This window comes from Saccostrea cucullata, unplaced genomic scaffold, assembly GCF_032062105.1.
Source record: "Saccostrea cucullata isolate Sc308-1 unplaced genomic scaffold, CSIRO_AGI_Scuc_v1 ctg31, whole genome shotgun sequence".
Lineage (NCBI taxonomy): Eukaryota > Metazoa > Mollusca > Bivalvia > Ostreida > Ostreidae > Saccostrea > Saccostrea cuccullata.
In genome coordinates this window covers 102,222-119,230 of record NW_026918875.1, presented here as the reverse complement: position 1 = coordinate 119,230, position 17,009 = coordinate 102,222, and the positions used below count along the sequence as shown (strand labels likewise).

Sequence of the window (17,009 nt, the reverse complement as noted above, 5' to 3'; positions counted from 1 at the left end):
ATCATGCTCACGTGATTTAATTACGTATTCATCATTCATTACACTAAGTACTACTGCGGTCATTAAATCGTGAAATATAAACTAACGCTGCGAGTACACAATTTTTTTGTTACATGTATATTGTAAATTTCAACAGAAAATCGTGTGCGTGGGTATTTTAATAAACTTTTTAAAATTACAGTCATGAATTACATTTATATGTAACAGTTATGTTTATTCAAAATAATATACCGGTATAAACATACATTGTAGACGGTAAAATATTCATGAATATACTTTAATATATACTAGGGTATATCAATCTATAATTGCTTGCATGCTTATTTTGAGTGCAGAATACCAAGTCATAATTATATTATATTTCAAGATTAAAAGCACGACCTAGACTCCCAATCATAGTAGGACTAGGACACAATAAATAGGCCAAGAATTTTCCTCAAATTCAATTTTTCTGAAACTTTGATATTTTGTTCTAGGATACAAAATCTCTCTTTATATATGATATGAAAGAAATTCAACCACACATTTTTTGCCCACATAGTCTGAAATATGGCCTATCATTTAGTAAAAAAAGTATTTCTTAAAAAAAAAAAATGGTCCATCCGGGACCTGAACGCAGGACCTCTCACATGCGAAGCGAGAAACATACCACTAGACCACGGAATCGTATGGAACGCCATGGCTGCCTTATGTTAGATGATTATATTATATGCTGTGGGTCTATAATTATATGCTGTGGGTTTATAATTATATGCTGTGGGTCTATAATTATATGCTGTGGGTTTGTTATTATATGCTGTGGTTCTTATATTATATGCTGTGGTTCTATAATTATATGCTGTGGGTCTATTATTATATGCTGTGGGTTTGTAATTATATGCTGTGGTTCTTTTATTATATGCTGTGGTTCCATAATTATATGCTGTGGATCTATTATTATATGCTGTGGATCCATTATTATATGCTGTGGTTCCATAATTATATGCTGTGGATCTATTATTATATGCTGTGGGTCCATTATTATATGCTGTGGGTCTATTATTATATGCTGTGGATCTATTATTATATGCTGTGGATCTATTATTATATGCTGTGGGTTTATAATTATATGCTGTGGGTTTATAATTATATGCTGTGGTTTTATAATTATATGATGTGGGTTTATAATTATATGCTGTGGGTTTATAATTATATGCTGTGGATCTTTTATTATATGCTGTGGTTTCGTTATTATATGCTGTGGGTTCATAATTATATTCTGTGGGTGTATTGTTACATATTCTGTCGGTTTATTAGAAACTATCTATTCAAATTTGGACTTCTAGTTTTTTTAGTTTACTTGCTCAAAAAATGGCGGCTAACCGTAATAGGAATGAGAGAGAGTGGAGTGCTGAATAGGAAGGCATTACCTGATTGGTTTAAATGAGGAACATGTATGTAATGTTTTTTGTGTTTTTTTTTAAGTAAAAATATTAATGTTTGAAATAATGAATATTACAGAAATATAGAAATACCAGGGAGATGGTAAGAGCGGGGGTTGATTTTTTTTATGGAATGTAGGAATATAACAGAAATATAGAAATACCAGGGGAGATTGTAGGAGTTGTGGTTGATTTTTTTTTGGGGTCAGAGTGTTATTTACTGCCGGTACCTATAAGTTAATTTTTATCAACTGCAATTTTGACCTATAAACGCCATGGATCCTATATTTTGGGGGGATTTTTTTTTATAAGCGCTTGGATTAAAGTTTCAAACGATGCCATACACTACAAATATTTATCATATTAAGAGCAATCTGATGCACATTGTTAACTTACTTACTTCCTCTGACATTATCAAATGCACCACGCTATACTAATCATTGGCGTCGGAAGCTAATTGAAAGTGGGGGGGGGGTAAGTGATAAAAAACAATATTCCATAAAAAAAAACTTAAAAACCTGACAAGCAAAAAGAAAAAAAGAAAAATGGCCTAATCACGAAAATTCTATTTCGTGTCATGGGGGAGGGGGGGGGGGGGGGTGTGGTTAGGTTCGACATACTTTTTAGTACCTAATTTTTTTTCCAAACACCACTAATTTCCCCATTTTTAACCTATACTGCGACGTATCTGTGGAAAGTGGGGGGGGGGGGCTAAACCTAAGAAACAATGTTCAATGTCTATACTAAGTATATGATTGGAAAAAAAGTTGGGGGGCGAAACCCCCCTTCCCCCCCCCCCCCCCGGTTCCGACGCCTATGCTAATATCTACATTCTTCTCACTACCCACCCCCCTTTTAACAAAGGACATAACTCCTCTCAAATCTCAACACACCAAAAACAATTCTTTTATTTTTTTATATATACATGTATATTTCCTCTCGGTGTGTCGTGAAATAAATAAAATATAATTTTTCTTGACCTTAAATTCACTTAACATTTTAAAAATTAAGATCTCTGTAAGGAAAAGAGTACCAATTATTTTCCCACAGAACTCTCTACAAACCTTTTGTCCTCTCACTATTATACTAATTTAATTTCAAACAATTCCTTGGAAATATGAAATATGAATGCCATGCCAGAAAAAAAACCAAAGTCGTGATATGAAAATACTAAAATTTGAAATTTGCATAGCTAGCGTATACATTGTATTAAGCGGAGAGGAAGAATGGTTGTAATCTCTTGGCTGTAGGAACTGAAGGAGCACGGGAGGGGGGGGTAATAATAATTTTACCGATGTATAGAATACTATAGACAAACAAAACAAAACTGCGTTTTGCTTGTGTCCCCTCAATAATTACGCCTTAGAGGAGATTAGATGCAACCATTCTTGGGAGGAACATCTATATATCCGGAGCTTGGTTGGGGGTTCGTCAAGAATCATGTTTTTTAGAATGTAAACAAGTGTTTCCATTTATCTAAAATATTTTTCAAATTCGAATTTAATATCAATTACGATAAAATACTAGTAATATAAAAAAAAAATTATATACATGTACATGTAGATAAAAACCTAATGTATGTACATGCATGTATGGATCAAATAATGGGCTATTTTTTGTTTAGAAAGGCGTGCTCTTCAATTGATTGGAATTATTCCAGCATCTGCACATCTATTTCGCCAGCTCCAGTATTGAGAACGGACATTTTTATATATCTTGAATTAATTTTGATAAATGTTTGGCAATTATTGAAATTCTAGTAATTCCATGCAAAGTAAAACATTTTTAACCTAGCGAGAACACAATCATCCATATACTAGTAGTCCATTGGATTTTCTCTCCCCAAACAGATTCTTTCTCTCCATACGAAACCTTGGATATGCAGCCACAATTATGGAACGCCGTAACTGCCTTATGTGGAGAACTTTCATTATATGATGGTTCTTTGTCATTATATGATGGTATTTTGTCATTATATGATGATATTTTGTCATTATATGATGGTATTTTGTCATTATATGATCGTATTTTGTCATTATATGATGGTATTTTATCATTATATGATGGTATTTTGTCATTATGGTATTTCATCATGATATGATGGTACTTTGTCATGATATGATGGTATATTATCATTATATGATGGTATTTTGTCATTATATGATGGTATTTTATCATTATATGATGATATTTTATCATTATATGATGGTATTTTGTCATTATATGATGGTATTTTATCATTATATGATGGTATTTTATCATTATATGATGGTATTCTATCATTATATGATGGTACTTTGTCATCATACTACTTTTCATTATATGATCGAGACTTCAAATAATGACGAAAAAGTAGTAGCATATAATGAAAAGTAGTATAATGAAAAGTTGTACAAAGAAAAGTAGCATAATGAAAAGTAGTATAAAGAAAAGTAGTACAATGAAAAGTAGTATAATGACAAAATACCATCATATATTGATAAAATACCATCATATAATGACAAAGTACCATCATATAATGATAGAATACCATCATATAATGACAAAGTACCATCATATAATGACAAAATACCATCATATAATGATAAAATACCATCATATAATGATAAAATACCATCATATAATGATAAAATACCATCATATAATGACAAAGTACCATCATATAATGATAGAATACCATCATATAATGACAAAGTACCATCATATAATGATAAAATACCATCATATAATGATAAAATACCATCATATAATGACAAAATATCATCATATAATGACAAAATACCGTCATATAATGATAAAATACCATCATATAATGATAAAATACCAGCATATAAGGACAAAATACCAGTATTTAATGACAAAGTAGCATCATATAATGACAAAATACCATCAAATAATGATAAAATACCATTATATAATGACAAAATACCATCATATAATGATAAAATACCATCATATAATGATAAAATACCATCATATAATGACAAAATACCATCATATAATGACAAAATACCATCAAATAATGATAAAATAACATCATATAATGACAAAGTACCATCATATAATGATAAAATACCCCATCATATAATGATAAAATACCATCATATAATGACAAAATACCATCATATAATGACAAAGTACCATCATATAATGATAAAATACCATCATATAATGACAAAATACCATCATATAATGACAAAGTACCATCATATAATGACAAAGTACCATCATATAATGAAAGTTCTCCACAGAAGGCAGTTACGGCGTTCCATACACAATATTTAGTTTCTTCCTAAGTCATCGATTTACCTGTCCTAAAGTTACGACATAATTTAGGAATATCCTAAGATAAGACGAGGTTAGTGAAACGGATAAGTAATGAACTTAGGAAAAAGTTCTTTCCTAAGATATAACTTAAACCTAAGTAGGCTAAGCCGCTTTGTGAAACGGGCCCCAGGCTGTTTTATACGCAATAACTCTCCCCATGGCCCTGTGCTAAAAATAGCGACATGTAATACTATAAATACTACATGTAATAAAACAAACGGGGCGGGGCACTTTAGGAGGGATGAGAGAGGTCCTAGGGAGTTCTGGTATAAAATTACATTGCATAAGCTCAAAATCTTCTTGAAATATCGCCCAAAAATGATAGTGTTACACACAGACAGAATGTATAAATACGACCTTGAACTTTGACCTTTTGACCTCAAAGTCAATCGGGGTCTTCATTAGGCCACAGGGAGTTGCTATGTAAAATTTCATTGCAACAGCTCAAATGGTTCTAGAGATATCGTGTGGAAACGAAAGTGTTACAATAGACAGAATTTGCTTATTTATGACCTTGACCTTTGACTTTTTGACCTCAAAATCAATAGCGGTCTTCTTTAGTCCATATAGGGAGTTGCTATGCTAAATTTCATTGCAAAAGCTCAAAGGGTTCTCGAGATATCGTGTGGAAACGAAAGCGTTACAGACAGACAGAAAGACGGACGGACAGAGGGACGGACGGACAAACCCAAATTAATATCCCCCACTTTTCAAGCGGGGGACAACAAAAGGGTGGGATATTTCAGAGACGTATTTGTAATCTTATGGACCAGATAACAAAGTTATAGATGGGATAAAGTTCTTTTTTTTAACTTTGAAGAAAAATTAGAAAACAGTATCAGGGGTCTATACATTCATATATAGGTCCCTGATAGTATTTTCAACAATACTTGTAACGAACTTTTATGGAGCGAGTTAATTATTAAAATACGAAACTGTGTCTGAAACAGCTTTACTTGCGCTTTCGATTTGTTTGGCGGAAAAAATAATCAACTTATCAAGAAATGAAATGGCTAGCGAGCTTGATGAAAGGTTTGTAATTTGTCACTTTATGAGTCAGGAAATGCATTGATTTGTGTTATTTTTCCCCCTGAAATCTGTAATTTATAACACAAATACGTTATCAATTTTTGAAAGTTCTAGATTTGAAAACGTGTCAGTATAAACTCACTAATTTTTTAAATAAAATCTATTGTTTATTTCATAGGGCCCTAGAGGATATTAACACCGTTTTAGAATATGCTAAGCTAGAATCGTCTGATGTAAAGCCAACGGTACAGTGTATTTATTTCTCTAAACACCTTGACAATCAGTCGTTCAAACTTTTGGAGGTGAATGATACAGTGCTGGAAACCTTAACAGATGGAGGAAGGTATACATCTCTGCTAGTAACTGAGCAGAGTTTCTTAACCTGCATTATAACATTATAACTAAAATTAAAATGAATTCCATTTCACTGAATCCTCATACATATTAATGTTTACATTCTTTTTGTCCGTTGAGGGCTTTGAAATGAATTGAATTGAAAAAATAATTTGTAGCTCATTCAACAAATTTAAGCCTTTTTTTTAATCCCAGAGTAGTAATTAGAGGGAACTCAGAAGACATGGCAGTACTTTGCACAAAAACAGCCACTTTTGAAATAAAAGAGGCAGAGATTTCGAATTCTATGTTGATTGTTCCACAACTAGACATTGGTCCGGATTTGGATGATTCAGGTCCCCAGAGACTCAAGGTTTCAAAGGTAATTATATAACTAAATCTACGTCTACTTCTTGAATTAATTGCCATATTCATATATTAAAGTATATTAAGCTTCAGCCTTTAAATAGACAAGAGTTACAATAAATGTTGTTTCACCCAGGTGACATCTGTGATGAATAACTACTATGAGCTGAGACCATGCAAACCTAAAGTGTCAAAGCTGAAGAAACTACTGGAGGAGAACATGTATAGTGGTAGAGAGTGTGAACAGGATGAAGAGCACCAGGGTCATAAGGTCAGTGAGGTTATAGGTTCAAATTAGGAAGATGTTCAGTGTACCTGTGTGTGTGTTTTACGTGTAGCTTAAGTTCATTTAGGAGATCTTAGAAATTCACCCAGGTGAAATAAAGCCTAAAAGATTCAAACAGCATGATATTTTTGGTTAGGAAACCCCAAAAAAACTTACCTGTATTTGTTCTTATACTTTTATATTTTTATTGTAGTATTCCTTTGAGGATTTGCTGAACATTGTCCAAGGAAGTGAAACAGAAATTAAAGAATCTTTGAAGAAACTTCAGGCTTGTCCAATTGAAGGTCTATAATAATGGCATAATCATAATACTCATAAATTTGACCTCAAAATTTTTAACGTATAATTCTTTGAGGTATTGTATAATATTACATTTTTAAACAGGTATGTGGAGAGTGTTAGATTTTGATTTTTTGACACAAGTGTTTAACCACATCATACAACTGTGTGAAGAGAATGACTGGTTATCCACGGGGATACCACTGGAGGAGTGCTGTGAAACTCTGCAGGAACTCTTCCCAAGGTAGACACAAGTTATGTCCCTCAAAAATAGGGTCAATTTATTAGGCATAATACAATTTGATATGGAAGGAAAAATAGCTCTGAGTTATATTTGATTAGAGAAGTGAAACTTTTATTTTATTTTTAATAGTGAAGTGCTTACTCATGTAATAGAGTGCTATGCTGATGAAATGAAATCAGGTAAAATACATTAATTATGTTCCCCAAACAAGGGGACCAGTACACATCCGATTAAGACCTTTTTAGGATAAGTAGGCATGTTAGAGGACCAGCCAATGGAAATAGGTTAACATTATTCTTCACAATTTGTAGACTTCAAACTAGTGTATAAAAACTGTTTCAGTTGTCTATTCCTAATAGCGATTTGATATAATGTATTAAGAATTTTACTAAGATCTTTTTATTATCTTTTTTTTTCACTTTTCCAGATGCCAAGTTTTACTCACTTAATGAAGACAAAATCTGTCAATTCTTTGCAGAACTTATTTTAAGAAATTCAGGAAAGGCAAGTGTTTCTATAATTGAAATTTTGATATGATTTCTGGTATGCAGATTTTGCATGTAAAATACATTAATTGTATTTTAGATTTATAACTAATAAAAATTTTAATCAACACTTAATCAAAGACAATAATGTTGCACCCACATATTTTTAAAAAAGATATTTTATTTACAGTTCAATTTAAAAGAGTTTCTTAGAGTTTGGGAACAGACAGTTCCACAAGGCATGAAGACAAATTTATCACAGCTGGAGGTAAGGAACATTTGGCCCTGAATGAGAAAACATAAATTTTGTACATCTTTAATTTACAAAATGCCAATAAAACTTTGTTTACAATCTGGAACTCAATGAGACACAGAAAAAAAGTTGAGAAATTCGAGATAACGGGTGTTAAATACATATAATTAAAGAATATGTGGTTCGAACTTTCAAATCATTTCAATATATTTATAGTATTTGAGATATTGTTGTCAAAGATAGTTTTTTTTTAAGAACCTGTATTTTTTCATTAAAAAAATTAAACTAAATTCAACAACTTTTAAGGAAGATTTAAAACCCAAAACAGATACCAGGCACTTTTGCTATTCATTACTTTTTTGACTGATTTTTCTGTGTACATGCTGTGTTGCAGGGAATGGCCCTCATAGACAGGAACTGTATGCCAGAGGTTATTTGGTATTTCCCAGTGGATGATCTACCAGAGGATATTGGAGAGAGGTTCAACATGTTGTTCAAAACCCGGGAGAAGTGGATCCTATCAGAGATCACACCTTATATCAGGTATATACTGGGAATATGAAGTCCATTAACGGTAAAAAATACTTTTGCATTGTTGGAAAGGTATGGCAGTTTAAGGTTTTCATTTGCTTTTGTTGAATTTTCAGGGACTTAACTACAGTCAAGGTTGATGTTGGTGGTCTCCTTACAAAGTATGCAAGAGCTTCCATGTTAAATGGAATAAAAGTTTTCAGTTCAAGGAAACCTGTCAACTGATATCATAAACATGTAAAATTCTTGAAATAAAAATGTGATATTACAATGAGTTTATCCTTTTACGGATTATAGACCGCAGATGGATAAAGCATACACTTGGTGAATGTGGTTCATAGGCTTTGAATCTCATGAATTTATCGACATCTGATCATCTTAGCTCATATTGAACTTAGACACCACGTGATATGAATTTTAAGCTCACTTAAGACTCAGACTAATGTTGTGGACCTCCTTTTATTGATTGATTGATTATTGGTGTTTTACGCTGAGTTGGCAATAATTCAGCCGTATTTCGGCTTGATGAACTTAAGTACTGCATGAACGGTTTTGAAAGTAATTGTTTCTCCAGCGGCCCCCAATGAGCCTACTCTTACAAAAACCAGAGAAACGATCTGTAGCGGGCCAAGGGGGTTGCAATCCTTGACACAGGGCACCGTTTAACGTCCCGACAGGTGTACTTCCTTTGAGTGAAGGTTCATTGGTATCTGATTAAATCTAACACTAGTGCATGTATGACTAACCATAGCTTTACTGTTCTTGAGAAGAATATTTATAAAGATTTCTAAAATGTTTTCCTATTTTTAAGCTTAATTGCCCAAATATGGGGGGGGGGGGGCAGTTATGATTTAAACAAACTTGAATCTAATTTACCTGAGGATGTTTCCATATAAAGTGATCAATCATGGCGTTGCCATTCTTAATAATATGATTTTTTAGGTTATTGTTATGTGGATATACCTAGTAAATATGAAAGCCCAAGCACCAAACATTCAAGATTTATCATAAAGGTAATGTTTTCTAAAAGTAGGTCTGGTCAAAATTGCTAACTGTTCAACCAAGCCTGAAGGTTCAAGTTTTTAAAAAGTTGGTCAAAGTACATGTACAAGGTCAAAAATATTAACACCCGTTGAAAGTTCTTGTCACATGTGAGATATGAAAGCCATAGCTCCAACCAATAAAAGGTTATGGGTGTTGTTAAAGTTTTTGCGGACAAACAGACAGACAGACGGATAAGGCAACAGCTTTGAATCCCCGAATACGAGGGGGAAAAAATGAAAATGTAAAATTCCGAAACCTCAGTATATCATCAATGGAACTCCAGAAGATGATTTGGTTACTGCGTAAAATGCAGCAGGATTTTAGGAATAAGGATTTCTTATGGAATTGTAGTTTTTCGTTTCCCAGTTGGCATAAATGATGAGAATAAAAATTCGTAAATCTGACTCAACATCTACAGGATATCATCAACCATATTCTAAATACGATTTGGCTAGTAGTTTAAAAATGTAAGAGGAATCTGAAGAAGATTTAGTACGATTTTCAGTTAACCTTGGACTTTCAGTAGGGCGTGACTTTTTCGATACTACATTGTTAACGTCTCTCAAATGGCGAATATATTCTCATTGGTTAAGAAATTAATGACATCAGCAACTTTAAATTGTTGTTGACAACGTTGAGACGACTTAAGCCCCACCTCTCTGCCGTACGAAACGCTTTCATTGGATCATTGATACACTTCTTGACACTCGGAATATTTCAACAAATAAAAAAAATGAATAGAAAGCTGTGTAAATTTCAGATGCGAATTATGTAACGCCGAGAATACCACGCCTTACTGAAAGTCCAAGGTTAACTGAGAATTGTACTAGTGACCGATTAACGGACCAGGTAAGAAAAATAAAAAGGGTACTAGAGTTTTTTCCCCTTTGATTAAAGTCTATGTTTAGTTGTGCTATTTTGAGTAACATGGATTCTTGTCGACTGACTGGTTTCCTGACTTGTTGGAAAATTTAACTAGATGTAGTATTTTCAACAATTTTCATTAACATTCGTCTCGTTTTCATTTTGAATTTTAACAATTTATCGTGCCTTCTCATTTGGGTCTGTATTTCAAGCTTAGGCTAATTACATTTTTTTTAATTTAGCGTCCGCGTGCGCCTTGGTTTTTGACATCCCTGTCCGAAAAAACACACAAACAAACTCTGGAGTCATGAAATTAATTATTCTGGTCAAAATCTTTGAATACTGTCAATTTTACTACATATTAAAAACTTTCTATCAGAAAAAAGGTTTATGAAATCAAATCGTTTAAAATGGCTTAATTTTTTTAACTAAAATTTATGTTTTATATTTTGGGCTTGTTTTTTCCCCGAATAGGTAGATGGTTTTTTTGAAATATGGGTGGACGCTAAACAGAGAAGAAACTGGAATGGCCTTATAAAGAGAACATATATAAGGTTTACTGAAAATTGTAAAATAAGTATATTATATCCCCTCAAAGTCAACTTAGATCCCTTTAAATTATATTTGTTAAGCTCAACGGGTAGACTTTTCAATAGTAAATGTACATAATATGTGCCTCCTTGAAGTTTTTAGAGTACTATTTAACTGGCTGGAATTATTTGACATTTTCTTAATTCTCTTAATCCTTAGGCTATTAAACATACTGCCACACATTCCTTGGAAAAATTTGAAAGGGTAAACAAAATATGGAGAAAAATCGTACTCTGTGGTCCACTGCCTCCCCAAGCGCTTTATTCATAGGTTCTCTCCTTCAGCATTGTCGTCTGCATCTGAAGGCGTTACAGACCAGGAAACAAAGCACAGAGGCGTTGAAGAATTTCGTCAAAGACATGAAGGAGCAGACGAAGGAGATCAGTTATGAACTGGAGGAGGAACCACCTGACACTCAGCGGTGGTACATACGCCGCAGGTCAGACAACACCGCACCACTGCCCGTGGCTAGTCTTAGATCAAACAAGGTTAGTTATTGTATAAACTTCTGTATCATTTTTTTTAAATTTCACTGCAGGAATAATATGATTGTATAGGGTAAATATTATTCAAAAGTGTAAATAAATGTACCCCGAATCGTTAACTTCGGCAGAATGCCTATTTACGTTTTGAAATCTGAATTATATTATTATAAAGAACGTTGAAAATTTTAATCTTCTGATTATAAAATTATTTTCTAATTTTACTTGATATTTCATGGTTTTCTAATTTTTTCTTGCCTATTGAAATTGTAAAATATACTTTATGTAATAAAATCTCTACAAAATTACAAATATATCTCACAAGCCTTTTTTGTGTATATGTAAAGAAAATGAAAATGTATTACACACACTAAAAAGAACAAAAACAATCATTTTGCCATCCCTATACCTATGTTAAATAAAATTTTTCAAAAGCCATGGCCAAGGTCACTGACTTTTAAAGGTAGGCTAAACTCCGGAGTCAAGGTCAAAGGGTCAAGATTGTTGGTTTATAAAGAAAGGCTTTGCCACAAAGAATATAAATGTGAAGAATGAAAGTCCTAGCACCAACTATTCAAAAGTTATTGCCAAGGTTAAAATTTTTAAAACGTAGGTCAAACTCCAAGGCCCAAGGTCCAAGGGTCAACGTTGTTGGTATCCAATGAAAGATCTTGTCATAAAAATACATACTCACAGTATGTGAAATAAAAAAGTCCTGGCACCAACCGTTCAAAAGCTATGATCAAAGTAAAAGTTTGGAATTTTGGTGTAAAATAGGTCAAACTCCAATGTCAAGAGGTCAGTTTAGTGGTACCCGAAGAAAGGTCTTGTCACAAGGAATACACCTGTGAAATATGAAAGCCATAGTCCCATCTAGTCAAAAGTTATGGGCAAGATTAAATTTTTGCGGACAAACAGGCAGATGGAAGGACAGGGCAAGAACTATGTATCCCTGAAACTTCGTTTTAATAAATATTTGTACTTTCACCTGGGATTTATGATTTATTCTTATAAATTGTATTTTGCAATGATTTCTCTCTATGCACCAGTTGGATGTACATGTTCATTGTTTTTGTTCAGTACTAGTTAATCATGTGTAGAGTTTTAAGAGGGGCTTAAAACCGAAAGTTACAGTCTTGCCTTTGCTAGAAGTAAGTCAAAGTGACATTTATAAAAGGTAGAGACTTTAAAAGTCATGTTGAGAAATTATTTTTGTTTCCTTTAGCACGTTACTGTATTGTTCAGATTTAATCTACTGAGAGAGGCCGGCAGCGCGGCGTTGTAGCGATCATCTTTAAATCTTGACAAATCCCGGTCATTACATACTTTCACTGCAATTATCTTCTTATAGATTTATGCAGTTGTTATTTCAAAATTATACAATATTTCCTTACATTGTTTCTTCCATCCGTGTATGCACTGCACAGGTCAGAAAATTGAATACATGTATTTCGAATTTTTGAAAAAAATGAAGGGCATATTAACTTTTTTTAATTTAATACTGTGACGTCATCTCAGGCTGATTCGGATGGTCCAGTTTTCGAATGACAACTCGTGACTATAAAAAGGCAAAGCTGCATTTCAATTAATAAACGCAAATAAACACACTAAAAATGTTTTAGCTATTTTAGAAAAAATTAACAGGAAAGGCAATATTAGTTATTTCAGTTAAATGTGAAGTTTTGCAGCGACAAGGACAGCTGCGCTCAAGGTAATGTACTTTTCATGGAAGTTTCTTCTATCCCTGATTGGTTGCTCGTGGAACAGACTATTTCCGTGTCAATGTTGACCAATCACACAGTAAATTGTTACGCTAGCTGGATGTGCATATAATGCAAAACTACACACTTAACTGAAATTACTAATAATGTAGGTTCATCATCAATGGTTATACAAGTATTTACTTGGTGTTGATATCCATGATTAGATTATTGAAACGTCTTGGAGATAAAATTCTGTATAAAACCATAGGAAATATTTTATGTTTTCTTTTTTTCTAAATTATAATTGTTGTTTTCATAACCTTTTTTAGACTATTAAACCGTTATGAGAAAAACTCTATAAAAACATATAAAATTGCATTGATATGATACTAGTAGCTGAAAGATCTATTTTTTCCAAAATTTCCGATTTTGTACATGTAAAAAAATTTTGTCTAGAAAAATTATACTTATTGATTTTTTTTTTATGTAGACAGAGTGCGTCATTTGCCGAGCACCTAGCCTCTGTAACCCGTTTCAATATTAATTTGCAGGACTGCGAAGATGTGTATTGTGAGTTATGTCAGTGTATGTTTAAGAAGGCGGAAAAGCAATATCCTTGTAGAATCTGCGAAGGAATTTTCCACAAAGACTGTGTCATGGGCATCAAAAACCTCCACCCGTCCCACAAATCCACCATAGAGCGGGCAGATACCAAAGTAGGATGGAGTTGTCCAGCTTGTGTAGGTTCATCGCTTTAGTCGAGAAACTAAAACAAGATTGTAGTACTTGCAAATCACGAGAAAATAAGGTAATGGAAATCATTAATGACTTTTTGTTTGAAACAATTAGATTATTTTTTTAATAACGCCCCTTTACAGAATTTGATCACGTGACCAACTTCATGTCATATCCCAATGAACCTCTAAAATTGATATCTTATTTCTTAAAAGCAATTATCTAAGGATATTTAATTTTAAAAAAAAATACTTAATGCAAAAGGATAATACTGCTTCTGATAGATAAACCCAAAAGTATTTACATGTCAGGTTTGACTCTTGTAGGATGATCTGAGTCTGTTACTGTCCGAAGACGAGTTGAACAATATTTTGCAAACGTTCGACGAAGAAATCAATCCAAAGGGTATTGGGTTTTATCCATAGCATTTCGTCTGATAAGATTATTTTAAAAATTGTAAGGTTGATTGTATAATTATAATTATCTAATATTTGTAGGAGATCATATCTCTTTTGAGGAATTTCTCGCTTTCAAAAAACGTCAACATGACATAACGGAAGAAGATCACGATCACCTTCGCCTGGAATTTCAATTGGTCGACACCGACTCCAACGGACAAATTGACTGGTGGGAGTTTCTAACGTATCAGGCCAAAATGAGGCTCTTTTCTCGTAGCCAGGTAACGAATCTCTCTACATTCCTTTGAATCTGACATTTTTGTTGCATTTGTCATTCTTGTCGTTGCTTCATAATTTTTCCGATGACGATCATCACTGATGATGATCATTACTTTTACCATTTTCACGTCATTCTGTTCTCATCTAATCATCACAGGAGGAGTTAGTGGACCTCCTGACAGTGAAGGAGATGGAGGTGGCGCAGTCTGCATTTTCTCGACTGAAGTTAAACAAGAGTGGGAGGGTGTCCCCAGGGGAATCAAGGCGGCTTCTGTCAGAATGGTACCGGTTTCTAGATGGTCATGGGTAAGTCGATATTGACTATGCTTGCAGTTTTATATTATTACGGTGTACTTTTTATTCATTTTTTTTATTTTTTTATAAATGCACTCAATAAATTTTTTTACTTTTTTTAAACAAAAACCTTCTTTATCTGCAGCGGAAAAGATGATGTTCTTGATAACTATGCAAGACTTGTATCCACAAGAGTTATGGCTCTTGATAAAACTCCATTGCAGTAGGTGTTCAATTCATTAATATATAAACATTGACATCTATCAAATGAACTACATATCAAAATTATTTATTTTTCTTTTAGAGATTTTTCCTGGAAAGAGTTTTTGATGGGACAAGCCAAGTATATCATTGGAGCGCGTCCTAACATGGTCAAAATTAAATGAGCAAAGTACTTTATTAGGTACAAGTATATGTCGCCAGGACTTAATTGGGTTGCTCCGCCTAGAGAACTGTGCTACAAGGCTTTTTTAGCTATTTGTCCCTGCACATTTTTTTTAACAGCGCCAATTGAGAACCACTGTACAATTTTATATAGACAAAAGCCTGTCCAGTTGTCTGGCTGTTCCAAGAGAATAAAGTCACCAGGAATACAATAAGTAATCTTTTTAATCCTACTTTTTTTTTTAAACAGATATACACTTTAAAAAAAGAAATGTATTTATCAATTGAGAGTATTCAGTGGTGATAAAATGTGAAAAGCAAAATTTTTGGAAAAAGTGGCTGCAAACATTTTTGAAGTATTTATATTTTGTAGTGCATGATTTTATTCTGTATCGAATGACGAATAACTAGTTAAATCATAAAGCATGAAGTGCTTATAATATTTCAAAAACATGTACATGTTTGATGTGATATAGATTTCCAAATAAAGGTGTACAAATTATGTTTTCTTGATGTGATTATCTTTAAAAGAGAGTGCATTTCGTAAAAATGTTAGGAAAAATTGTTTAATTAAGAAGATGAACAAATGCCTATGGTTCCAAGTGTTAACGCCACTGACATTTATTTCTTGAACTATAAGTATTTAGAAGAAAGTTCCTAATATTGAAATTATGATACCCCCCCCTTCTTGACAAAAAAAATCTGAAGAAAACCCTTTCGTCACTCATCGCGGATGCTTGAAATTTTAACACTGTCTTTGTTTTGGCATGCCATATGGTGGGATTCATTTTTGTACGAATCCACTGTCAACTTCTTGTTTATCCGTACGGTTGTCGCGGACTTCCCAGAAACTACCCAAGGCAGGTACTTGAAATTTTAGCGCACGGTGTTAAAGCATGCCATATGGTAAGATTCCTTTTTATCAGTGCGTCTTTGCGAACCAAATTTAAGGATGGAGAAACATTGGATACAATATTTTTTAAGGATGTGGCATATCTATTAACTATCGGCCAGTACCTCTAATTTTACTACCGGGTATATTATGTTTAAAATCTCAACAACTTTTTGCACGGGAGGCATGCAACACGAATCCAAATATACATGTATATATTATTCTACAAGCAGTATTTTGTTTTGATAACTTTTTCATGATTCCAATTTTTTTTTTTTACAAAATTAACCAGTACTGTTTTCAAGAACAATATATCAATTTGAAGAGAATACACTATGTACTAATGTATGAAGTTCAAGTATTAAAATTTAGCTTATTTCTAGATAATGCTTGAGTAAAATTAATTTAATAAAATGCATTGTGTTCTCGTGGTTCATTAGTGCTGAATGCCATACCTTAAATCGGTATAGGGGAAGATCTGGCGGGTTATTACAAATCGCTTCATCTCCTTTGTTTCATTTTTAATCTAAAATAATTTTTACCTATGCTGCGATTCTTTTCTCTCTTTTTTGCGCTGTATTATATATTGAATTTTTTTTTCAAGTCAGAGATTGTTGTATATATGCGGTGGGTGAGTGGGGAGGAGGAATTGATCTTTTTGAGGGTGCGATCTATTATGTTTGATCTTCTTAAGAATACACTAAAATATATATATATAACAGTATTTGCCACTTGAATCAGTATTTAATCAATCTTTGACGTCCCAGATGACCAAATTTTTTGCTTCTA

At 33.0% G+C, this 17,009-nt stretch overlaps 2 protein-coding genes across 2 annotated transcripts; both read left to right on the top strand.

Annotated features, from left to right (window-relative positions):
* The first annotated feature begins 5,673 nt into the window (after positions 1-5,673).
* LOC134273155 (sister chromatid cohesion protein DCC1-like) lies at positions 5,674-8,825 on the top strand. Its single transcript, XM_062755331.1, has 11 exons — positions 5,674-5,780; positions 5,956-6,120; positions 6,327-6,492; positions 6,613-6,747; positions 6,956-7,046; positions 7,147-7,285; positions 7,415-7,464; positions 7,713-7,789; positions 7,961-8,038; positions 8,418-8,566; positions 8,671-8,825. Exons 1-11 carry the CDS (start codon positions 5,758-5,760, stop codon positions 8,777-8,779), a joined length of 1,182 nt encoding a protein of 393 aa, XP_062611315.1. The 5' UTR covers positions 5,674-5,757; the 3' UTR covers positions 8,780-8,825.
* Positions 8,826-11,216: 2,391 nt separating this feature from the next.
* LOC134273143 (PHD finger protein 24-like) lies at positions 11,217-15,367 on the top strand. Its single transcript, XM_062755322.1, has 7 exons — positions 11,217-11,541; positions 13,790-13,978; positions 14,300-14,378; positions 14,471-14,652; positions 14,808-14,956; positions 15,090-15,167; positions 15,249-15,367. Exons 1-7 carry the CDS (start codon positions 11,269-11,271, stop codon positions 15,328-15,330), a joined length of 1,032 nt encoding a protein of 343 aa, XP_062611306.1. The 5' UTR covers positions 11,217-11,268; the 3' UTR covers positions 15,331-15,367.
* The last annotated feature ends 1,642 nt before the right edge of the window (positions 15,368-17,009 follow it).